This window comes from Chelonia mydas, chromosome 6, assembly GCF_015237465.2.
Source record: "Chelonia mydas isolate rCheMyd1 chromosome 6, rCheMyd1.pri.v2, whole genome shotgun sequence".
Lineage (NCBI taxonomy): Eukaryota > Metazoa > Chordata > Testudines > Cheloniidae > Chelonia > Chelonia mydas.
Window position 1 is genome coordinate 104,040,756 of NC_051246.2, and position 26,371 is coordinate 104,067,126.

At 43.0% G+C, this 26,371-nt stretch overlaps 1 protein-coding gene across 4 annotated transcripts in view; it reads right to left on the reverse strand.

Moving 5' to 3' along the window:
• Nucleotides 1–26,371, reverse strand: part of ITPK1 (inositol-tetrakisphosphate 1-kinase) — a 229,763-nt gene that overhangs the window by 150,040 nt on the left and 53,352 nt on the right. For 2 of the 4 annotated variants that reach the window (XM_037900861.2, XM_043548509.1), the window contains exon 2: nucleotides 23,330–23,354. The exons of 1 other annotated variant lie outside the window; for it this stretch is intronic. In XM_037900861.2, the coding sequence (XP_037756789.1) occupies nucleotides 23,330–23,354 (25 nt within the window). Of the gene's footprint in view, nucleotides 1–18,163; nucleotides 18,324–23,329; nucleotides 23,355–26,371 lie in introns of all 4 variants that reach the window. One more of the 4 variants, XM_043548510.1, reaches the window with a different exon arrangement.

The following is a 26,371-nucleotide window of genomic DNA, read 5'->3' on the forward strand; positions in this document are numbered from 1 at the left end:
AACAAACTAGGATCTAGATTTCCTTCTTCCACATCACCCCAAAGAAGCAAGTTAACAAACAAAATAAATGGTACATTTAAGACAGCTATCAAGATGTGCACATCCCCAAACTGAGGAAAAGAGTGTTTTCCTCACCTCAGTTGTCCTGCCTTGCTTCTTACCACCTATGGTTTGTTACTTTCAAATATAACATGATGAATGAAAGAGTGTGAGGTCTACAGAGCAAGAAACATGTTGTATCTTTGTTTGCTGTGAAAGGAATCAAGCTAGCATGTCTTGGGGTTCAGTTCAGAAAATAAACAGTGACAACGACACAGGCTAAGATTGCCCTCTCCACTGGTAAAAAGTGTTCTGACAGAGAGAGAAGCTAAACAGACCTTCCCCCACCCATTAAGAAAAAAAAGTTTCCCCAGGCCTTGTAACACGTAAGTCCCTATGTCTGTGTACTTCCTTAAACGTACTTGAACATGAAGGGTCAAATATGCCCTGACGAAAGTGGTGCAACTGAACTGAGGTCAATGAGGCAATTTGCCACTATTAAAGAAGAATGGAACTCACTTAGAAAGAAGAAAATGTATCAGCCAAATTTTCAAAAAATGGGTGCCTGTAGTTGGACTCCTAACGTCATATTTATGCACCTAAACAAAGAGTTTGATTTTTAGAAGTGCTGAGCGCTCAGCATTTTTCACTGACCTCAAGCAGAGCTAAAGATACTCAGCACCTCTGAAAAAAATCAGGCCACTTATTTAACAACTTAAATAAAGAATTTGTTGATTTTAAGGCCAAAAGGAACCAATTTGATCATCTAGTCGGACCTCCTGCAATACACAGGCCACAGAATTTATGTCAGTACGTCCTCCTTTGAGACCAACCCTCTATACTTGAACTAGAGCATCTCTTTTAGAAAGACATGAAATCGTGTTTTCAAATTGATGTCAAGCAATGGTGAATCTACTTCATTCCTTGGTAATCTGTTCCAACAGTTAGTTAACCTCAGCAGTACAAAGGTGAATCTTATTTCCAGGGTGACTTTCCAAGCTTCATATTCTATCCATACTGTTTACAGAGTCATCTGTAATTTGTAGGAAATACAAGGAAAATTTACTACGGGCAGCATAAAAACTCCTGCATATGTCCCACAGGATAACAACATTTCTTTCTACACATTACTGCTAGATGCTTATGGGGCTTCTTATCTTGTTCTCTCGTCAGATTTGGGAGTGTGTCCAGCACCCCATCTTGTGTTTTGTCAGCTAAAATGCTGATCCATAAGCACTCAAGAGCTTGTTCTTCCAAGTTTTCAATAAATCTAACAGATACCGGCATATTTTGTGTAGCATGCCAGTTCTCCCATTTTCACCCACTCCATCCCTCTAAATAGGAGATGATAGACAGTGACCCTAACATTCCGGTCATATGACCTGAGAATTAATGGGATTTAGGAGCCTAACTTTAAAGCACCCAATTTGGAAAATCCTGTCCAAGATATTTACAGGTGTTGAAAACAGCAGTATTGAAACAGGGTGGAAAATGGTTTGAGCGTTGCATTTCAGGTGCACCTACACTAGTAAAATAACCTGTTGGCAATGAGCGCCAACCAAGGAAAACTTCAGCCTGAAAGAAATTTACAGGTTGACAGAAAACAGCAAGAAACCATTATATATCTGCAACTACAGAAGTCAGTGCCATTTCTCCTGTAATAGCTACACAAAAGCAGAGGTTGTTCTATATACTACAGCAACTAGTTTTATGTATCCACAATAGAGTGAAGACTTGGAGCACAGAGGTAAAAAGTGACTTGATTTTCTTTTAGTAGCCACATAATTCCCAAGTCCTGAATATTCCATAATGTAATTACAACACACAGGAGATTTTTAAAAGGTATTTAAGCACCTAACTCCCATTGGCCCCAGTCTAATGTTTTCAAACTTGGTTTAAATAAAGCATTCTCAACACTATGATAATCATTTAATAGTCTTTTAGTCTGAGGGATCAGTATGTGCAGAGGTTTTGCTATCTGTGAGCTCTTTTATTTCAAGAAGAATGAAGGCCAAGGCAGGATGGTGTATGCTTCAGAAAGTTTCACTCACACTCACTCTACAGGAACAAGTGACGGTAGCCAAAAATATGAGGAAGCAATGGAGGACAATGAGAGAATGGAGTAGAAGATACAACAGGTTCATATTTTCAGAACTAATGAGGATTCCTTCCATCCCCGCTCTAATTCCTGTGGGAAAGAGCAGTGCTTCATGTATGGCTCCAAAAACAACAATAATAAAATCAAGGAAAACACCACAGAGAATCTGCAACAAGTGCACCTCAAGGAAAAATCTAAAAAGCTAACTGCTACAAACACGTCCTGATTCCGATAGCAGCCGTAGGTTATAGGCCATACCGACTACTGCAGACTGGAGAACAGTCCCACATTCATTAATCTCTATATACCACGCAGAGCACGAGGCATCAGCCTTGACTAATTTACAACACTATTTCAGTTTGACTTCTCCATGATAACGCTCCTATAGCATATTGCATGTGTCAACACTCAACCTGCTCTATATCCCTACCTATGGCTTATCTCAGAAAAACAACCCCATGATCTTGACAACAAAGTGAACGGTGAACTTCAACATCTGTAGTAAAAAGAAAAGGAGTACTTGTGGCACCGTAGAGACTAACAAATTTATCTGAGCATAAATTTGTTAGTCTCTACGGTGCCACAAGTACTCCTTTTCTTTTTTGCAGATACAGACTAACACGGCTGCTACTCTGAAATCTAACATCTGTAGTGTTATGAACCATGTTACTCAAAATAAGGTTGCAAGATAACTTAAGTCATTTAATATGCTGCAAGCACATACATGTAAATCTCTCAAGATAATCACTCTTAAAACATATGACAGTACTGCTTTGGCAGAGGGGTGGGAATGGGATGGGTAATCTTCATGTTGAACAACTCTGAATATGAACATGGCAAGCTAGGAACTGCTAGAACAGTAATAATGTTCTGTATTTCACTGTACACCAACATCGCTACTGTGGCTCAAAAAATACCATACATACATACATACACACACAAACACCATCTTCATACCCCCTCTACTGAAAGAGGCATGCTTTGGTAGCCACATAAGGCATGCCTTTCAAGGAAAACAGTAATTTACACTAATTTTCCCCCTTGCTGAAAACAGTGGATTCAAAAAGTTCTTTACATGTGGAATTGAGACATTCATGACATCAACAGTGTAACTAATATAGCCATATCAAATCCCGTCTAAACTGATCCACTTTCTAAAAATGAAAACTGGGCCCAAAGCAAAGACTTAAACACTTTCAACTTTAGTGAAGTTTGAACCCAGATCCAAACTTTGCAATTTGGTCCCATCTGTACTAAAAACTCAATAGAAACATCTTCTGCCCTCATATTTGAAGCATAAAGCAGAATTTAAAAGCATGTAGTGTATGCCCCATTTATTCAGTCTTCAGAACTCTGACCTCTGGAAACTTTTAAAGAATAAATGATTTGTGATTGTATGTTTAAAGTTTTGCTTCCAATACGAATTAAGCCATTCAAGAACATTAGTCAAACACAAGTTATTGGGATGAATAAAGGTGTAACTGGGTGAAATTTAACGGCCTGTGCTATGCAGGGGTTCAGACTATACCATATGTGATCCTTTCTGACCTTAAATTATGAATTTATGGAAAATAAATGCAGCATACAAGAGGGAGCGCATCTATTCAAGCACATGGCTTGAACACAAAACTGGGAATCAGGAGATATATATATAGTCTGTGGGAATGGAAGAGGAACTCGGAACAGACTTCAATTGTTACTTGTTCAAAGTCATGTAATTCTCTGTGCTCAGTTTCACAGTCTGTACGATGGAGATAAATTCCTGACCAAGGAAACAAAGTTTCATTCTGAGGATTTATTTATTAACATGTGTGCAGTGCTTTGAGATTTCTATTTTTTAAAATATGTGGGAGAAGCTGAGACATTACAGTGACAGAGATCATAGGAGCACCTAGATAGATTTTAATAGATAGATGGAGAAAAAGCACTAAGAACGTGGAAAGTATCATTATTATTTAAATGGGTGACAACACTTAAGTGGAGTCTGACATTCAAGAGTTTTAAAAGCAAAATACTAAGTAAGTATGAAGCTCTTTACTGAGTAAGTCACATTGTTTTTGTTTTAAATTTCCATTTATTTTCTATAACTGGACATGTTTCTCATTGTTTTATGGTCCATCATCCTGGCTTACTCTGCTTCTATTCAACATCATATGCTGCAGGCTGTTGCTATGTCACCATCTGCAAACACACAAAGTTCTTGGGCAAAGGCATAAACAACCCTGATAGATTCAATAAATAAAGATGTAATGCAGAGAATTTTCAAGAAATTAAAATTCACAATCACCACGAACTACATTCCGTATTTCGGTCTACTGATAATTAAGTAAACATTACATTAGCCCTCCTTTTAAACACTCTGATTAATGGAATGACTGCCCTGAAGCTCGGGTGTACAGACACCATATCTGGGCACTAAAACAGAAAGTCTTCATGGCAATGTTTCCATGAAGGGAGAGGATTTTTCAGACACGATTATGTAGTATTTACATTGCAATTCCTTATACAAAGTAAATAGCCAACACCATATTACTTGCAAATTAGTTATACTCTAAACAGACCTAAACTACTCCCATATCAAAAGTTTCTCAGAGAACACCTGTTAAGTTCCTGCACGCACACACTACTAAGGTGCTGTACAACATGTTCTTCAAATCAAGAGTGGGAAAATATTACAGGAGTCATGGCGTGGGGAAGGCCATACGGGACCATTATGATCATCTATAGTCTGACCATAAAAAGGCTTCAGAGTTTTATCTAGCAATTCCTGCATCACACCAATAACTTCTGGTTGCCCTTCAACAGACTTTTCAAAAAGACAAGCTAGATTTAAAAACTATCAAGCTATGGACAATCCATCCTGACACTTGGTAAGTTGTAACAGTGGTTAATTATGCTCACTTTAAAAAAAAAAAAAAAGGTGCCTTATTGCAGGTTTGAATTTGTCCAACTTCAGCTTCCAGCCACTGAATCTTGTTATGTCTTTGTCTGCCACATTAAAAACCTCTCTATTATCAGAAATATTTTCCCCACGTAGGTACTTGTAGACCATGATCAACTCATCCCTTTACCTTCTCTTCGGTAAAATAAATAGATTGATCTTAAATCTCTCACTTGAAGACAGGTTTTTAAAACTCTTCCAGGCTCAGCAAGGGCAATCACTTGTGGAGGGATGCCTCACCCCTTGCTAATCATTGGAGAAAGAGGTCTTTCCCTGTGCACAAGGTATCAGAATGTATACAAGCTGGCAGATGAGGATGCTAGTGGCAAACACTAGGGACTTGAGAAAAGTAGCTCCAAACTTCCATAACCTCTCCATAACCAAAAGTAGCTCCAAACTTCCAGACCCTCTCCAGCCTGAATGGATCTAGCTGAACTACACTCGTGACTCAGCCAGACAACACAGCCATAAAACGGTTAATCAATAAGAGCTGGCACGATTCAAAAGTGGAGGAGATCACTAGACAAATAAGCTATCACAGATTTTGTTACTTTCATAATCCACAACAGAAAAGTACCCACACGATTAACATCAGGCTACATCATCATCCCCACACCTTCTCTAAACGAAATGGAAGACGGAGCCACTTTACACTGGCATAGTTCAGTGGAAATAATGTAAAGCCATTAAGCCGCTGTCCAAGATGCCAGAGAGTCCTAAATAAATAAAAAGGATCAGGTTGGCCTGCCTAGAGCAGGAACGTGGAGGTTAGAGCTCTATGCTACCAGCCACGGGACCCAAGTTTGGGAGGGATAGAGGGGACTGTCAAAGAATTGTATTAGTTACCTTAATTATATTAATAGTACAGTGGGGGGAACTTTGCAAAAGAGGAAAGAAGTGGAGGGGCGCATCACTGACTAGGGAAAGCAAGAATATCAGAAAAAAAACTGCTACAATACAATGACTACATTTGAGTCTTGGGTTAAGAGGTTTTTCCAATCCCGCAGGAACTGAAAATGCTGAGAGGTAGCAAACTCAACCACTGGGAGAAGACATGAAGGGGAAGCACCCTGCAACAGCCCCTCTGACCCATGCAAGAGAAGCACAGTTAGGCTTCAGAAAGGAACTCCAATCTGAAAGACTGCAGACACTGCGGCCTTGGCTATACTTGCAAGTTAGAGCACATTAAATCAGCCCCGGGCACCCTAACTCCTCAGGTGTCCACACTGGCAAGGCACGTAGAGTGCCCGGACTCCACGGCTGGAGCACCCCTGGTAATCCACCTCCACGAGAAGCATAGAGCTTGCTGTGCGGTGCCAGTATGGATGCCCTGGTCTATTAATGCGCTCTATTAATGTGCTCCATGTCTAGCTGGCAGCCGGTGTCAAGTGGAGTGCCCCAGGGGTCGGTCCTGGGGCCGGTTTTGTTTAATATCTTCATAAATGATCTGGAGGATGCTGTGGATTGCACTCTCAGCAAATTTGCGGATGATACTAAACTGGGAGGAGTGGTAGATACGCTGGAGGGCAGAGATAGGATACAGAGGGACCTAGACAAATTGGAGGATTGGACCAAAAGAAACCTGATGCGGTTCAATAAGGATAAGTGCAGGGTCCTGCACTTAGGACGGAAGAACCCAATGCTCAGCTACAGACTAGGGACCGAATGGCTCGGCAGCAGTTCTGCGGAAAAGGACCTAGGGGTTACAGTGGACGAGAAGCTGGATATGAGTCAGCAGTGTGCCCTTGTTGCCAAGAAGGCCAATGGCATTTTGGGATGTATAAGTAGGGGCATAGCAAGCAGATCGAGGGACGTCATCGTTCCCCTCTATTCGACATTGGTGAGGCCTCATCTGGAGTATTGTGTCCAGTTTTGGGCCCCACACTACAAGGAGGATGTGGATAAACTGGAGAGAGTCCAGCGAAGGGCAACAAAAATGATTAGGGGTCTGGAACACATGACTTATGAGGAGAGGCTGAGGGAACTGGGATTGTTTAGTCTGCGGAAGAGAAGAATGAGGGGGGATTTGATAGCTGCTTTCAACTACCTGAGAGGTGGTTCCAGAGAGGATGGTTCTAGACTATTCTCAGTGGTAGAAGAGGACAGGACAAGGAGTAATGGTCTCAAGTTGCAGTGGGGGAGGTTTAGGTTGGATATTAGGAAAAACTTTTTCACTAAGAGGGTGGTGAAACACTGGAATGCGTTACCTAGGGAGGTGGTAGAATCTCCTTCCTTGGAAGTTTTTAAGGTCAGGCTTGACAAAGCCTTGGCTGGGATGATTTGATTGGGGATTGGTGCTGCTTTGAGCAGGGGGTTGGACTAGATGACCTCCTGAGGTCCCTTCCAACCCTGATATTCTATGATTCTATGATCAGCCTCCAGGAAGTGTCCCACAATGCCTGTTCTAGCCACTCTGGTCATCACCTTGAAGTCTACTGCCCTGCCCTCAGGTGACCAACTGTCAGACCCACCCTTTAAATTCTCTGGGAATTTTGAAAGTCCCCTTCCTGTTTGCTCAGCTAGGCATGGAGTGCTCTCATCACATCTTTCCAGGTGATGATGCCTCCACGTGCCAGGCAATCCCCAATATGGAGCAATGGCGAGGTATGGACTTCATCAGTGTTTGGGGGGAGGAAGCTGTCCAGTCCCAGCTGTCCTCCAGCTGTAGGAATTACGATACCTATGGGCAGATATCAAAGGCCATGATAGAAAGGGCCATGACCGGGACGCAGTGCAGTGCAGGGTTAAAGGTGAAGGAGCTGCAGAATGCCTATCACAAAGCGTGGGAGGCAAACCGACCCTCCGGTGCTGGCCCCACAATCTGCCGCTTTTACAAAGAGCTGGATGAGATACTTGGGGGCGACCCCACCTCTGCTCCAAAGAGCACCATGGACACTTCAGAGGCTGTGACAGCCCAAAGTTCCACAAGGCAGGAGGAGGAAAGCGGAAGCTGAGGCGGAGGGTGGCCCAGAGCCAGAGGACAGCACAGCATCCCTAGATGCATGCAGCCAGGAGCCAGTCACAGCGGATGGTGCTTGGGGAAGAACAAACAGCAGGTGAGGTGCCCGGTAAGCAGCTTTTATTTTGAGAAGGGAGTTGTCCAGTGCAGGATGTTGGGGCGAGGAGGGTTGAAGAAAGAAGGGTTAGGGCTGCGTGCATGCCTAGATGCAGAATAGGGCGTTGATATACTCTCTTACATCGCAGTAATCGGCCTCAGTGATCTCATCGAAGGTCTCATGCAGAAGCTGGGCAATCCACTTGCGCAGGTTCCTTAGGAGAGCTACTGTGCTCCTTTTCCCAGTCAGGCTAACATGTCTGTGCCATTGTGCCGTTGGGGCGGGACGACCATTGCTGCACACAGGCAAGCCGCATAAGAGCCATGGTGGAAGCCGCATTGTTGCAGAAGACCTTCCCTTACTTCCCACGTCACCCTCAGCAGTGAGGCATCTTCCAGGATGAACCCATCCTGTGGAAAACGTGTGGACAGTGTTGAGTATAGGGGCCCCCTGCAGCTCTTGGCTCTCCCCAAGGCACAGGACCACAGAGGACAGTACAGCCCTGGAACAATCAGTCCCCGCTGCCCCTGTGCTTACTCACCATTTCGAGGCTCTTGTGGGTTGTGCGCGCTCGCCTTGGGACAGGCGGTTTGTGCTATTGTGTGCACTGAGCTTGACTATAAGTTCAGCCAAATCATTGCTCTGTCTAGTGTGAACAAGGCTGCCTCTGTTAAATGTTGCATTTTGGCTTTACAGATGCAAACTTGAGATCCCAGCCGCCCTTGTTATCAAAGGCCAAAACGCTGCAAAGATTCAGGAAGCGTCCACGAAAAAGCAAGGCGGACTTTCTGCATGAAGTGATGCAGCAGTCCCTTAATGAAAATCAAAAAGCGCAGGAGTGGCGGGAGACCGAAAGGAGGCTCCGTAAGGAGAATGCAGATCGCCGGCACCAAAGCACGGAGTGGCTCCTAATCATTATGGAGCACCAAGTGGACTCGATGCAGGCGCTCACAGCACTGCATACAGAGCAGATTTGCGCCCGCCCCCTTCTGCAGCCCTTTTCCCAAAACTTTTTCCCTTGTGTCCCCATGTCACCACCAACCCACCTTCCCCAACATCCGGTTTCTTATCGCCACCAGCTGCCTCCAACACCTTTAGCTTCACTGCCCAGCCCTGTAAACTACGACCCTTACCCACTGCACTCAACCCCCATCACCATGCATTTTAGCCAGCCTGAAGTGCAGCACTCATTGCGAGACACTCCAGACAGTAAGGCTGAGTATAAGAGGACATATGCAAACCTGTGATTGTTCCGTTCTCCACCCTGCCCCCCTTCCCTCCTCTCACACAGCACAGATGCGTCATGCCATGTGTTTTTCTCCAGCAGTTGTGTTTCTTTTCAATAAATGAATTTTTTGGTTTTGGAAACATTATTTATTGCATTAAGATACCGTAGGCCATGAAAGCAACAGGCACTGCTAGTCAGTGCATCATACGTAGCAAACACAGATGCCTACTAGCACTGGAACCACTGCACATCACTCCTGCGCAGGGCACCAAGCATTACTGGTGGCTTTCAGCATCAAATTGCTCCCTCAAGGAATCCCTAATCCTTACGGCCCCGCACTGGACCCCTCTAACAGCCCTGGTCTCTGGCTGTTCAAATTCAGCCTACAGGCATTCAACCTTAGCGGCCCATGCCTGACTGAAGCTTTCATGCATCCCTTCACAAATGTTATGGAGAGTACAGCACACGGCTATAACCACAGGGATGTTGTCATCGGCCAGGTCCAGCTTCCCATACAGACAGCACCAGTGGTCCTTTAAAAGGCTAAAAGCACACTCATCAGTCATTCTGCACTGACTCAGCCTGTTGTTGAACCACTCCTTGGTGCTGTCAAGGCTCCCTGTGTATGGTTTCATGAACCATGGCATTAAGGGGTGTGAGGGGTCTCCAAGGATCACAATGGTCATTTCAACTTCCTCTATGGTGATCTTCTGGTCCGAGAAGAAAGTCCCAGCTTGCAGCTTCCTGAACAGGCCTGTGTTCCGAAAGATGCAGACCTGCCTGCGTTAAATGTCCGTGAAACGCCCACAGTGATACACAAGCGCCTGGAGAACCATCGAGAAATACCCCTTCCGATTTATGTACTCAGAGGCTGGGGGGCTCGTGCCAGAATTGGAATATGCATGCCACCTATCACGCCTCCGCAGTTAGAGAAACCCATTTGTGCAAAGCCATCCTCAATATCACACACATTGCCCAGAGGCACGGTTCTTCTGCGCAGGATGCGATTAATGACCCTGCACACTTGCATCAACACGATTCCAGCAGTCGACTTTCCCACTCCGAACTGGTTAGTGACTGATCAGTAGCTGTCTGGAGTAGGCAGCTTCCAGATTGCAATCACTATGCGCTTCTCCACTGGCAGGGCAGCTCTCAATCTCGTGTCCTTGTGCCACAGGGTGGAGGCAAGCTCTGCACACAGTCCCATAAAAGTGGCGTTCCTCATCCGAAAGTTCTGCAGCCACTGCTCGTCGTCCCAGACTTGCATGGCGATGTGATCCCACCACTCGGTGCTTGTTTCCCGAGCCCAAAAGCGGCATTCCATGCTGGTGAGCACGTTCGTAAATGCCACAAGCAATCTCGTGTCATATGCGTTATGCGTGTTGACATCATCGTCGGATTCCTCCTTGTAGCTTAAGGAGTAACTCGACTGCAATACGTGACGTGCTGGCAAGACCCATCAGCATATTCCTCAGCAGTTCAGGATCCAACCCCGCAGACCAAAAGGGAAGACAGAGCGTGCAGGACAAAAAACGTTGAAAGACTGTGCCAAATGTGGATGGAAGCACAGGGATTGCTGGGATGCAAAGTGATGCATCACGGGACATTGGGACAGAACCCAGGATGCCCCGCGGCCTCCCTCCCCCTTCCCACAAGCCTCAGCGCCAGAATGGGAAGAGGTGCTCTGTGGGATAGCTGCCCATAATGCACCGCTCTGAATACCGCTGCAAGTGCGGCAAACGTGGCAATGCCACTGCACTTGCAGCTGACAGCGTGAACACACCGCAGCGCTTTCCCTACTGCTGTCTCCGAGGGCTGGTTTAACTCCCGGCACGCTATATCTGCAGGTGTAGCCATAGCCTGAGTGTGATGGAAATCAGGTGGGGAGGAAAAAATTTGCTTCTTCTAGTCATGTAGGAGAAACCAGTACCAGTAGCTGGGTAGCCCAAGCTACAGATAGCCCAGTTAGTAAAGGGCTTGAATAGCATGCAAATCACCAGGATTATGAAATAAGCGTCAGCAAGCACATTGTACATTCCATGCGCTTTACCCATGGTTAAAAAAAGTTGCACTTTTTCCTCTTTTATGGCTCCAGTTCTTTTTTCAGCCACTTTTAGTATGTTAACATAAGGAAAAGGACATTACAAGACAAGCCCTTCTAGGTCACAAGGAAAGAACATTTATTACTAAGCTAACCCTAAGTACAAGAATAAAGCATATGCAATCAACATAAAATAGCTATACATCGCATGTACCCTGTACAGTAATCTTTGCAATCAGTGAGTCAATGCACTAATAGAACACAGGAACTCTACACTGCTAAGATTAAAGAGTTTGGGGAAGGGTGTTTGTAAAGAAGGTTTGGTACAAGTAAATATATTCAGATGTATTTAGAGCCTACTGTTACAGGAAGCTCTAGGCCTCAGTCAACAATGTACTATGAAAACAAAATTAGAAGGGTTTCCTTTATTTGCAAAGTTAGCCAAAATTCTTCTGCAGTTGTTTCCCTTACATTTAGGTCTCTTTCGCTATTAGCTCAGACCCAATGGCATCTTTTCCATCCACTCTTCAGTTTATTCTGTCAAAATATTGTAAATAACTTGTTTCCACTTTGGCAGGACAGACTGGCAAAAACAAAAGGAAAGCATCTGGACTAACAAATAAGTCATGACTAACTTTTTTTGCTTAATAAAAAAAGCACCGCCTGACAACTGATGCAAGGTGGGTATACACATGCACACAAGTTATGAAATATACATAAAAAGCCTCTTTGATTTAGCTACGACACTGGTTACATAACTAAGTATGTGAGGCAACTGATAGTTTCTTGGAGCAACATCAGCGTGGCAAATGTAACCATTGTAAAAGGGAACAAGGTAAATTAACTTGAATCTTGAAATGACAACTGAATTTTAGTCCATGATAGGTCTCCATTTAATAAAGGCAGCAAGGACCGTGTATGCTGCGTGCGCAGTTGCAGTCTCTGCTTAGTGGGGCAGAATCCTGGATGTGCTATTGCGTGTCAGGAATGTGGGTCCTGAACCTGGGTGCTAGTCAGTGCCAACCTGCCGCCGAGGGATCTGCTAACAATTGCTAGGGTAGAAGCTGAACCTCAGAGGACTCCAGTCCTGGAACATGATTGGCTCATAGCTTCCATATAAACCTAGCACAGGAACCGGAAATTGTCTGTACAACTGGGATTCACTCTGCTCTGGACGGTTTAACTCATGCTCCCCAGCTGCACTTCCTGGCATTCCAACCCAGCTTGATTCCTGTCATCTGGTTTATTTTTTTTTGGTCACACTTAATATTCTGGGCACATTAATCAATGGTTTCAATTTCCTTGAGACTCCAACTGGTCAATAGGTTATTTGTAACCATGACTTAACCATCTAGAACATAGGGTTGCCAAGTTTGGTTGGATGTATTCCTGGAGGTTTCATCACATGACATAATCTTTAATTAAAAATGAATCTTTAATTCCTGGACACTCCAGGACAATCCTGGAGGGATGGCAACCATACTAGAACACCATCTTCTGATGTGCTTATATCTGTCTATAACACATATTATTCCTGGTTCTAACAGGCTTGTAACAGTTGCCCTTAATAAACATAAGCTGAATATAACCTGTGACTTTTTAAATTGTCACCCTCTGATGAGTCTACATTTGTATGCTGTATCAAGACTGGCATCAAAAAAGGCAACACCCAAATATCAAAGAATCCTGGGGGCACTAAAGGATCTGCAAAACTGTGGAGCTTTATGAAAGACAAAAGGAGAGTTAAGAGGAGATGTGTGTACAAGCTGTAGCCAGAATAATACAAAACAATGCTGCATCCCAGGTCAGAGAAGGCTCTTTAGGATTTGTAGAATTCTCTGTCTTAGAAACTTATTATGGGGCCTCCATTACCACAGAATCTGGGTGCCTCTCAACCATTACATGCTAATATCTCTATTTTAGAATTGAGGAACTTAGGCACACAAAGACTAAGTGACTTGTCTAACATCACACAGGAAGTTTGTGGTTGAGCAGGGAACAGAACTTAGGTCTCCCAAATCCCAGGCTAGCACTCTAACCACTGCGCCATCCTTCCTCTCTAATGTCAAAGTAAATCCTGTCCACCAGCAGTTCTCGACCTTCTCCACACCATGACTCCATGTTACAAAAGAAAAGTTTTAGACACTACCCCTTTCCCATCTAGTCAAAAAGTGCAAGCAACTGTGACTGACACACACACACACACCCACCCACCCCCCGCTCGCTTCCCTGGACCTCTGCACTGTTCAGGTTTGGGACCTATGCTCAGCAATTCCCATGCCAGATTATTAACTTCTGTGCTATTGGACAGTGACGCAAAGTTATTGTAAGCAATAAATGTCCACGCCCAACTGATCACTGGATAATGATCATGAATAAAAATATTAACAAAAAGAAAGTATTTTCCAACAATGTGCTAGACCTCCTCTCCCTGGTTTTGTAGATGGCCATTTTGGCCAGGACTAGGAGGAGGCTGACAAGGAGGTCCCATGCATTTTTTTGGGGCCACGGATAGAGAGTGTGTGGATGAACAGGTGAGGGGAAAAGTGCAACCAAAAACATAACATGATGTCCAAGAGGAGCCGGAATAGGGGCTGCAACCTGGCACACTCCAGATATACATGCGCCAGGGTCTCCCTCACACCGCAAAAGGAGCGGGTGTCCGGGAGGGGAGTGAACCATGCCAAGTACATGCCCGTGCTCATGGCTCCGTGAAGGAGCCAGCAGCTGACATCCCTGGCGGGCCTCGGGACCAGGGTGGAATATAGGCTGGCCCACTGGGGTTCCTCACCCTCCAGAGGTGGCAGGATGCCTCGCCACTTCGTGTCAGGGCAGGACGCAAGGATGAGGACGTGAAGGGTGTGGAGCACGAGCATGTACAGATGTTTCCTTGGCGCGGTCCGGAACCGAACCAACTGCAACTGAACTCATGCAGCTGGCTCAAGGTAAAGGGGCAGGATGGCCGGGAAGGTCCACGGGGCAGGGGCCCAAGGAGTCTGGTAGAAGGCAAATATACTGGCTATTGGATGAATAGTTTTCTGTTCCCTGAGTGACCAGAGCAGGGGCTGCACTAGAGCAATCAGGAACCTGCTAGAACCAATTAAGACAGGCAAGTTAATTAAGACACCTGGAGCCAATTAAGAACATACTAGAATCGGTTATGGCAGGCAGGCTAACCAGGACACCTGGTTTAAACAAGACCTCCCATCAGTTAGTGGAGGGCATGCAAGGAGCAGGGAGTGAGAAGGTGTGCTGCTGGAGGACTGAAGAGTACAAGCATGATCAGGCTTCAGGAGGAAGATGCTGCAGTGAGGATAAAGAAGGTGCTGGGGGGAGGCCATGGGGAAGTAGCCCAGGGAGTTGTAGTTGTCATGCAGCTGGTACAGGAGACATTGTAGACAACTGTTATCCACAGGGCCCTGGGCTAGAACCCAGTGTAGAGGGCAGGCCTGCGTTCCCCACATCCCCCCAACTCCTGATCAGACACAGGAGGAGTTGACCTGGTCTGTGAGCAACACCAGAAGGGAAAGGGATCTGGCCTGTCCCCGACCCACTAGGTGGGACACAGAGACTGTGGGGATTGTTCTCCATTTCCCCCATGTTGGCCAGTGATGAGGTTAGCTGAGTGAACGGCAGGTTTGAGCCTCTAGCAGAAGCAGCCAAACTGAGGGCTGCCGTGAACCTCTGAGGCGAGCAAATCCGCCAAAAAGCACAGGACCCACCAAGGCAGAGGAGGAACTTTGTCACAATACATTTAACTTGTCTTCTTAATTGCTACACTACAGTGTGGAGTATTTTATCTTTGTTCTCTTTATTTTTTCCCACAAATATGTATTTATGCAGGTGTTCTGAATGGAGCAGAAAGAAATATGTTTGATTTTGCTTTTAAGTCCAATTTGCAGGATATAATATCCCATCATGTCCAAACCTCCCTCTTTCTCTCTCCGTGCATGCACTAGAATCTGCAATTCCTGCCACCTCAGCAAATAGTGCTTTGCAGTTAGTGACACAGAACCAGATGAAGGAGATCACCACATTGCCTTACCCCAGGAAAAAAAAAAAGCTAGAATTTTGTTTGGTTTTTTTTTTTTTTTTTTTTTTTAAATACTTATTTCTTGGGGATAGAGTTGTGGATTTTTGAAAAAAAATTCGATACAGTACTTTAATTTTGGAAGACACTCCCACATCATAACTTTACAGTATTTATACAGTAAATCAAAATGTAACCTTAAGAAGTTACCAGAATCTCTTTTAACGTTAAACTGAACACCTGTAACGTCTAATCCCACATGTCAAAACATCTGAAAATTACCTGCAAAAGTCAGAGGGATTTTGAGGGCTTTGTACTAGCTTTTCCAAAAGACGCACCAAGGTCACAGTTGAATGCCATACCCAGGGGAATGTGCACTTTATTGAGATGCTGGCACGCAAATGAAAATAAACGTTATTCTTCCAGCGAGCCAACTCTCCAACATCTCAGCGACTCTGCTTGCTTTGGAAGCTCTCCAGTCCCATCTTTCTGTATATGTTATTGGATATGTATTTTATAAGCACCCTTCTTTTGGTTATATTTTGCTGTTCCTAACTTATTCCATTTCATACTTCATGCGAAAATAAACCTCTCAACATTTCAAGAAAACAACTGTTCCCTGGCAACAAATAGTGGAAACTGTTGTCATCAGTATTTTACTTAGATTCAAGATAAAAACCTCAGTTCTCTTTCACGGATTTCAGCAAAGCCAACTGTTTAAAGGATAGTTTTCCACTCAAAAATAAGAGATTTGAAATATCTGAATTCCCAGAGTTGTGGGGGAAAGGAAAAACAAAGCAGCAACCTACACCATTTTGACTACTACAGTCAGCTGTTCCACATTAAAAAACATTTTATCTTCCAGGTACCATTGTTACTTTATTTAAAAAAAACAAAAAACAAAAAAACCACATCAGAGCTTGGAATTCAACAACTAATCCCAGTTTTGAAGACAAGGAACTTCAATGTCTTACCAAGACAACGCGTGCCAATGTTAATTAGGCACCAAAAAAATACTTATAAATCTTCATTTTAAATATAGAAAAATATGAATTACGTCTCCAGGAAAGGTTGTGTGAGGTAGTTACTTAAGTGGGCTTTGAAGTGCCCCAAACTTTGCAACACAAAAGCTAACCAGGCAATTTGTCAGGGGCCTAAGGGCTTCACCTAATTAATACTTATTTGCATAATTTGAAACAAAAATAAATGTAAGCCATCCTCAGATGTTCTTGTGAGGATTCCCCTTTATAAAAATGTGCATCTCTCTCATTTTAGAGAGCTTTTGCAAAGCAAGGTATTGTTACCCCCCACGACCTCAGGCCAGGCAGCCAAGCTGAGAGGAGCAAGAGGCCACGTTACTAGTTAAACTAATACAGGCAACTTAAATTGGATGCCAGGGTGGATAAAAATCAATGATTTTTTTTAAAAATAAAAATCATTTTTATTTAAAATATTTTTCCCCTCAAAAAGCATTTTATCAAAAAAATCCGATCTAAAGATAGTTTTGATTAAGATACAGTATAGCTCAAAGATATCATCATGCAATAGGGATTATAAATTCTAATTCTATAGTATGAGAGAATATATTCATGTAATGTTTAAGAAAAGTTTTGTAAATGAGTTCCAATAGTTCATGGATTAGGACCTAATTTTATGGGGTTCCAGAAGCTTCTGTATAGATTATTTAGGTTAATCTTTCTATCTACCCAATGGGACTCAGTGCTCAGTCTAGAAGATACCATCAGAGATGCTTACCTTTGCAGTTCTCAAACTGTGGATTTGTCTCCAGAGATAACATGCTTGTTAACAGCAAAAAAAATTTTAAATAAAAAATATATAGAGGTGAGAAATAACAGACCTCAACTCTGTTGTCCCTCTGCAAATTTGTGTACACAGAGTCAATCCCTTACCTCTCTCAAAGTGCAGAGTTTCAAAAAGTTCAATGAATAGAAGATTGTTGGGGGTGGAAGAGATCTGGACAAGAAGAAGAAGTCTGGAGACAAATGTGAGAAGCGAGGGACATATGCTTGTTTTGTTATAATATTATAAGTTAGCTGTTGAAGAAAAAAATCCAGAATACTTAACATTGTTGTTTTAGTTAAATAAAACCATTTAAATGTCTGTCTGGTGATATTCTCCTCCTAATACAGCAAGGAAATCCTCCAAACATTAATGATTAACCTGTTGAATTGGAGATAGTTCACCTCCCAATGACTTCATAAATATCTGCTTCAATTACCTTTGGTAAATGAAATAACCAAACAATCATTCATTTTCTGATATAGCTGTAAAACTGTAAAACTAATCTGAAAAGTTTTCAAAATAAATCACTGTTTAAAAATGTATAGTGTGTACCTTCTCAAAATGAAACCTACATCTATCTCTGAGTTGTGAAGAATATGTATTAAGGTTATAACAACCAACAAAAATGTACTTTTATGTAGAAAACCATGATTAAATCGAATCTTCCTGACTAGTGATTTAAATCATGATTTAAATCAAATTGATTTAAATCAAATCTACCCTGTTGGACACCAAATTTTGTTTAAAACCCAAGTCCCAAATAAATGTTACATTTTTAAAATTCCAATTAAAACAGCTGGCATTAGATTCCATCACCAGGACACTGGATATCAATTCAATGTTTTATATGCTGAATATTTTATAAATATACAGAGAAATTTCATGCCTTAAACACAATGAAAAAAAGTAAAGGAAAAGTTCCCCTACTTGTGATTTTTGAAGTCCTTGGCTGGAATCCCCTACGTTTGTATCACGGTTACAACACCTTGAGTGGACATGCAACTGCTGTACCAGGTGTTTTCCAAGCAGTGGTTAGAACATGTTAAATGAGGTCTTCAGCTAAAGTCCAGCTCCACCAGTGCAATCTCTTTACATAGGAAAAAAAAACACAAGTATTGTAGCTGCCCTGGTTCTGCTGGCCCTCTTAACCTCATCCCATCACACAGCATCCAAAAGCCCCTGCTCCCAGGAACAAGTGCTAGGCACTATGCTACTTGTGCTTCCAGAGTGCCAGCACATACTGTTCCAACTGCAGTTGTCACGTGTACTGTGTATTGATGTGCCAATGCAATGTTGGCAAGTCACTGCCACAGACTTCCTGTGTGACCTTGGGCAAGTCACGCAGCCTCCCTGTGCCTCAGATCCTCATCTGTAAAATGGGGATAATAGCATTTCCCTGCCTTACGGGGATGTTTTGTATAACTACATTAAAGACTGTGAGGCACTCAGCTACTCCAGCTATGCAGGCCAGTCAGTACCTCAGACAGACAGATTAAATTGCTGCAAGCGGAAGAGATGCAACAAACTATTTTACACAGTTAGTGTCCTTATTTAAAAAAATGTTGTACACTGAATTATGTCTTCTGGTGTCAATCTGTAGCTACTTTACTGAGTTGGGTTCAAGCTGCAAAGTCCAGATCCAGATCTGAAATTACTCACCATTTGGAGGATTTGGTATCCAGGGTTTTGTATCTGTCCACTAGCCTGATAGGAACCAGCTGAAGAGTTCAGATCCAAAGCTCCCATATGTTTGTGCGCAAAGTTTAGGGTCTGGCTGCTCTATAGAACCTTACACTGAGGGTCTTTTGCCATGCCAATTTTTAAGCCAAACAGCTTAGTGGATTTCATTTAACAGCATTAAGTAATACCACCGCCTGTTTCAACTCTAATGCATGGAGTTCATAAACAAACACTCACGTGGGTTTTCATTTATCCATGTTTCAAATGCACCTATTACATTTCATTTTGTCAGTCTTGGATTCGGCTATTTTTGTTTTTATAAATGCCTGGTACAAAAGTAATGTTTTACCAGTGGGTGGAAGAGGATGCTTACTTAACCTACCATTAGCGTTCCTTGCCCTACACCAGTTCATTTTCACAAATACGTTTGCTTGCTGACTTTCCAAGAACTTGGAACTCTACAACTCTACACCTACAGCCTGAAGTCTCAGGCAAAACTCAGAAACGTAGGCTGGCCTTAACATCAAATTCAGTAGCAAAGTCTAACTATCATCCAAGAGTAGCTCACCACCAATATATAGGTAGAAATTAACTGTAAGGAAAATGAGGTTGAGGCTTTCATTAGCACTAGTGAAAGGAAAAAGGGTCACCTTATCTTCTCACAGAGAAGAGAAATAGGAAAACGTATCGGCACTCACCTGAAAATTTCCTTTCTTTTATTAGGAAGATCCATGGATCTTCCTCACCTTGGGCAACATTTTAGGAATTGAGACAAAGATTTGGTGTCTGTTCACACAAATCACCACATGCCTGTTCAGTACACTACTACAGCCATCCTGTTGAATCCAACCGGTTAACAGCAAATTCCTTTTACTGACTCTTTGGCTATCCTGTGTATACACACGCCACACTAAATGTATTCAGAAATCAGTGGCAACATTTCTGATCTTGTGCAAATAGGAACACAGATGCAAGAGTCTGTGTATTTTTGTGCATCAAGTTGTTTGTTTATTGTCAAGAATATGAGGTGGCTTACTTTGGGACAGCTCACAATAGGAGCTATTCCTGGAAAGCAAAGAAGTCCTGCTGTTTTAAGGAAAACAACACTACTGCCAAATAAACGTTGTCCAGCAGATCAAATACCAAAACCATCATTCCTCATCTACGAGGAGAACTGAGAAAGCACATCATGTGGGCAATGGAGGTTTTCAGGGGGTCTGGTATGAAAAGAATATACAGGTTTCTGGTTACATCTCTATGCACAGAAAGTTTGCATTTGGTGGGGGGGGGGGGAGTATGTACAGAATAGCTTGGTTTGGTTTGGTAGCAGGGAGGTGGCATCTAAAGTGCTGTCAGCAGTAAGATTTATCAGGACACCCTTAGCTACGGTGTAAATTCTTTACTAAGAGATGGAAGAAAATACTCAACACTGCAGATGGGGTCTACAAACCACACACTGGGCAACAAGGGTTAAGGGATTTTGGGCCCAGACAGCCCTGCCCCACCACACCTGCAGCAAATGCTCCATCTGGTGAAGGAATTAAAAGACAGGGAAACAGCTCATTTTGGCAGTGGAGCTGGAAGTGAGCAGACCTGCAGCCCACAGTTACAGCAGCACAGAGCAGAGGGAAGCCTAAAGTCTCGGACATAGCTGCCCAAATGGGCCCTCCCTGAGGGAAAGGAAGACCCACCTCAGAGAGAGAAGTATCCCCCTCTTCTCCGCCTGTGGACCCTGGTAACCCCCTCTTACTTATTTGATTTGGACTTCCCCAAGAGAGGAAAGCCTTGGACTAAGCTGACTGGAGAGAGGGGGGCAAGAAGGGCAGCCTTAACGTCAGTTGCCAGACCACTGGTAGCCCAAAGGGTGGAGTGGGAGGGACTGGGTTCCCCTCCCTGCCAGTCACAGGTTGCGGCCTTGACCACTAGGCTATGCTTCCCAAGCAAATTCCGAGTGAGGGCCATTACAGGAAGGTAAGCCTCAGATCTCATGAAACTTCAACAATGCAACCACGGAAGCATGTTCCTCCCTTGCTGCTGGGCAGCGGGGGGGGCTGGGAGGGGGGCGGCAATGATAATTGTCTTTTAACAGCTTTTAATCAAGTAAAGGTTACTGATTACCCACCTGTCCTCTAGGTATAGCTGTTAGGGGCAGATCTCTCAAAGTCAAGATCCCCGGGCCGCCTGTACAATGCTGTGAGGTTTGATTCCATAAGGTATCTTTTCACTGAGTCCTCACCAAGTTCTCGCCAAACATTTCCAAACTTTCTCTGCTTAAAAAAGGTCTTTTCCACTTGGTTTGTGTCTAGTTGGTGAACAGACATTAAACCACACTTAATTACAGAGTCCTCCATTCAATAACTGAACTCTGCTTATGAGCCCTGCATGTTACATTACTATAATGGAGACTCACCCAATCATCATAATATAAGCACAGGACCTTAACCCAGGGAAGTAAAAAGGATCTTCCCCTCTTCTCAGCCAGTAGGGGCTGCGCTGAGTTCGTCTCATATGGCTGTCTCATTACTTTAACAAACAGTGCAGCATTTAGAAACCCAATGAAATATATCCAGGCCCATTGTCAGCAATTATTATTATTAATGTTATAATAATGATCATCATTATCATAAGATGCAGGCTAATACTCATCTTCTCTAGAATGTAAAGAAGATAAATACTACCAGCGTCTCAAAAGGCAGAGATCTGGAGAGTCTAAACAAAGAGCAAACAATGAACAATGCGCTGTTCAGCTCCTGGCAGTAGCTGGCAAAGGGAAGGAGGATGATCTTGTGGCTGTAGCATGCTAGAGGAGTACGGATAAATACAGCTGGACATTAAGGCAGATTCTTTCTTTTCTTGTAATGCTGTCAAGCAGCTGATCTTCACAAGAATATTCTCATACACCTTAAAGGAACACTCCCAAATTTAGTGTTGTCAAACTGACTTTTTTTAAAATGTATTTTTTCTGAGAGAGGAGCCTTTAAATAGCATGATCTAATTTTTAAAAGAGATTTTATTCATGCTCGTAAGGATTTTTTATGCACCCCTGCTGATGTTTAGAAAGATCTTTCAAGCAGAAAGAAGGGCAACACCAAACAACCTCAGCTCACACCCCATCCCTCTTTCTCGGTGTACACAGTGTCAGCTGTGCTGCTGTTACTGGTGAACTCCCTCTTCCAGCACCTGAGGAGCACGCGAGCAAAGTTCTCACTTTAGTGCAGGGCAAGAGTGCAACTGACCAGCAACAAAAGAGTGACAATGATAGAAGGTACTGTAGAATGCACAAGATAAAATGGGAACAAAGCCTGTATCCCGATCTCTTTCAGTTACCGCACTCTAAGGGGTTACCTGGCACAACAAAAGCATCAGATAGAAATGTAAGAGACAAGGTGGGGGAGGTAATATCTTTTACTGTACCAACTTCTGTTCGTGAGAGAAATATTTTTTGAGCTTACAATGTCCCTTTAACCAGTGCCTGAAGTGGGTGGGATCACAGACATGGCCCAGAAAAAAAAACAAAACTGTTTTTTAATCAAGCTGGGCTCCTGAGTGGCGCATTTTCAGTCTCCTCTTCCCTTTATGAAGGACTTTGGAAGTTGTTTTGTCAGGTTATGTTGGACCATCACTAGAGTTAGTATGTTAAAATTTAAAAATATCTCAACTAGTTATTGTCTCAATAGAAGTCTCTCTCCTCATTTAAAAACAATAGTAGTAAATAGGTAAATAGCTTCTCAAGCTAAAAACTGAAGGTGATTATTATAAAATAAATATATACACGAAATTGTGAATTGTCTGTATCCAGCACATACAAATTTATTTCAGCTCAGATGACAGAACCCCACCTGTTTTCAGACCACTTTAAGCACTGCTTTTACCTATAGCACAGTGGAAATATAGCATCCAGACTTAGCAAACAGGAAGAAAATCCAGCCACCCCTCAAGACCATCAGTAGATGGGCCAATACCAAATTAAGCGATAGTTTTGTCTCCTTCCTGTCCATTGGGTTGCAAGAATATTCTCTGCATAATGGACTAACTTCTTTACAAGTTTCTTACAAACAGGCAGCTCTTCTTTCCCTTAAGCCTTATTGTATTTAAATGCAATAAACACAGATTACACCACCTAATCATAACCAGTGTTATTGACTCTTACTAGTTGATACAGAAAAGAAAAGCCTAACCACTGGCCACAAGATTGGATAGGGTCTATCATACACTTAGCAGCATCAGACTTGCTTTTCCCAGAGTGAATGTTTGAATAATAAGGGAATGAAACAAGAAAAAAGATTGATGGAATGGAAAAAAAATGAAGACCAATTGTTGGTGAAATCTGCCAGAGATTTAGTAGTTTTCTTTGTAAACAGAGAAGAAGCGTTTTGCTTTTTATACAGAAAAGTTAAAATAATCTTTACTCACCTGTATGACTTCTATCCCTCTTTTCCTGGAAAAAAAGAAAAGGACAAAGGGTTATGTTAGTAAATGATGAATAGTAACAGAATTCAAATATTCAAAGAAACGCATTGTTTGATATTAGAACATTAAAGAAAAACTCTACGTTACAGTACTTGAGCCAATTCCAGGCCCCAATTCAGAAAAGCACATGCTTAAGTGCTGTCTTGAATAGGGACTAACTTCAGCACATGCTTAAGCATCATCCTGAACTGGGGCCTGGGAGGTGAGGTGGAAGATTATGCAAATTATACATCAGTGAATGGTCATAAGGGATGTTATACTGATGTCATTTATAAGCTACCAGGCAAAGGAAGCATAAGAGGTTCATGTTAAAGCAGGGAACATGCTATTTTTAGTTCCTTTTCCCTGCTATCCCTCTCTCCTCACCCTTTAATGTAATTCTCATACCGTGGTACTACTGTCAACTACAGAATAGGTCAAATTCAGAGGTGACATGTAAGGGGATGTAAGTTTGTCAGTCAGCAGGTGCAAGTTTAAGATGCTGCATTTTATTCTATCTTATTCGCGTCCTTGTACCATGCCCATCACCCTGGTACCTGACCACCTTCCACAGTCAAGCATCTACATGGAGATTTACATCAGTCAATTTTCCTCTTTTTAACCCCTCGTGGGCAAGAATGGGCTGAGGACCTTACCTAAGGGATTTTTAAGCTGTCCTAGAAACGTTAACAGGTTACAAGAGCTGCTGTCAATGTTGTGATCCAAAAGGTGGCCAGATCTGAGGCCATTCCTAATTCCTGCTGGAGTGAACTGCAAAGTCTTGGACTCATTAGGAAGCTCTGTGCCCTGCATATATAGCTCCATCCTTAAGGTTAATAGTTGCATCATGACTAAAAAAATGGGGCTGGCCAGGGCAGTCAGAGCGCCAGAGGTTGAGGAAGTCCATTAGAGGTACACCAACATGGCTAGAAGTTGCAAGTTAGGCTCACCCCAAAGTTGGCCCGTCATCTCTGGTGGCACTGGCAAGGCAGCCTATATGTATGCAACCAGACATGCTTCCTTTATTACATCCAACAAGCTGACACCACACTAAACTACGAGTAGAAATCCATGCCCACTCCATGACACTTTCCCCTCTATGTGCAGGCCGTTTAAATGCAGAGCAATTTTTCCCCTCAGACTCAAAGAGAGAATTTAATTTAGTAAGCCAGTTCTTCAGAAGAGGCATTAGACCAGGATTCCTTTTACTTGCCTCTGCTAACTCCCCAGGTAGAAGCGAAAGATCCTTTGGCACAAGGAGGAAAAGGAAAAAAAGAGTGAGTAACTCTGGCCAACATTCCCCTGCTGAATAAAACAGCAGTAGAGTCCATGGCTCTGTGTGTGGGTGGGGTGAACAGCTGCCGACTGCATAAGTGGCTGCTCCCGTTGTCTACCCAACCCAGAGTCTCGTTCTTCTGGAAGACAAGGAGGAGGAGAGACAAGCGATACAAATGGCTTCCTTCTCCTACCTCAAACTCTGGGAATCACACAGAGCTATGGGAAGCTTCCCTTATTTGTACACCTAGGCCACTCAGAGCTTGCTGCTCAGCAAAGACATTAAAATAGAAATAAATGAGGTAAAATCATCGAACAGAGAAGCGGACAATCTCCAACTTCTTTTGTAGCCAGCAAGTTCCAGCTATTTTAAACACAATATTATTCAGCGAGCGATACAGGACACATACACATTGCCCATGGCATGGCAATTTGTTGCAGATTAACACACAGCAAATGAGGTTAACCAAACAGCTATTTCTAGTATGGCTATGGAGAAAATATGATTCAGCAAAGAAAAAGTCAGTGACCAAATTTTACAATAACAGGTAGCAAGAAAAAGAAAAAGGAATTTAATGGCCAGGGAGAGGTTTAGAAAACAATGGCTGCAACCCAATCAGAAGCATTCCAAGCATCTCAGAATACCCAGCGCTTAAGCTTCCAGCAAGCAAATGGGCTACAGTTTTGCCGTCATTGCCTAATAATAAGCAGAAAGACTGGGGCTGCTGCTGAAACATTCAAAGCCTCATCCCCCAATGCTCCCATAGAAGCGCTGTTCCAAAGCCTCGTTATGGACAAACAAACCCAGGTGGTGGAAGAATACATTTTTCTATTCGTATATCTATATAAGATTCCAGAAACCATCACTCTGAAGCCTAGTCTGTCTGCACAGTCAGTGTGAAGTGATGGAAACAGCTACACGCATGGCTGAGAGCTCTTTTTGTTTAGAGTATAACCAGGTTCAACCATCATGGGGATTTGTGGTCTGTTTCCGTTACCACACAATTTTTAAGTTCTCAGCTTTTTGGGGCTTTACAAACTTTACATGACTTTACGAATTCCACCTGTGCAACAGCACAGGATTTCAGCTCCTAGTAAACAGAATAAATCCTGTTCTGTTTTTAAGGAGTCAGAGGCTCTATGCTAGTTGCCAAACCCACTGGAGGAGCATTCACTCTGAAAGCTTTTTTATAATCCCAATAAAAATGGGCTTTACAAATTGATTGGAATTTACTAGCACTGACTGTACCATAAATGCAACAGTATGTCCAAAGAACAAATTACACTAGCTTCTCACTACTCAATTTAGTGCAAAAATGGTAAGTAAGAGAGGTGTGTTGTGTTGGATAAAAAGTTAAACACAAGCTCAAAGGACAGAGGAGAGGGTGGAAATGGTTGTGACTTTGGTTTGCATTGCTGGGCCTTCCTCAGCCTCTCTTCAAACAACCAAAAGGAATGCAGCTCTTCTGAAATGTTCTGTTTCACCCTTGAGAACCAAGAGGAGAAGGAACCAGAAAAGTTAAATCTTCTGAGAAGTAACTAACTTGGTTGCAGTCCTTACTGAAATTGCTTTGTTAAAAGTTCTTTAAATAGAACAACACTCAACAGCCAGGATGACTTATTCCTGAGGGAAAAGCCCATTCAGACAGGCAACCACATGATCAGTTCTGGAGTCAGCTACATCTCCAGTGTACTGATCCCCCCGTACTTGGTGCTTAAAATCTAGACACA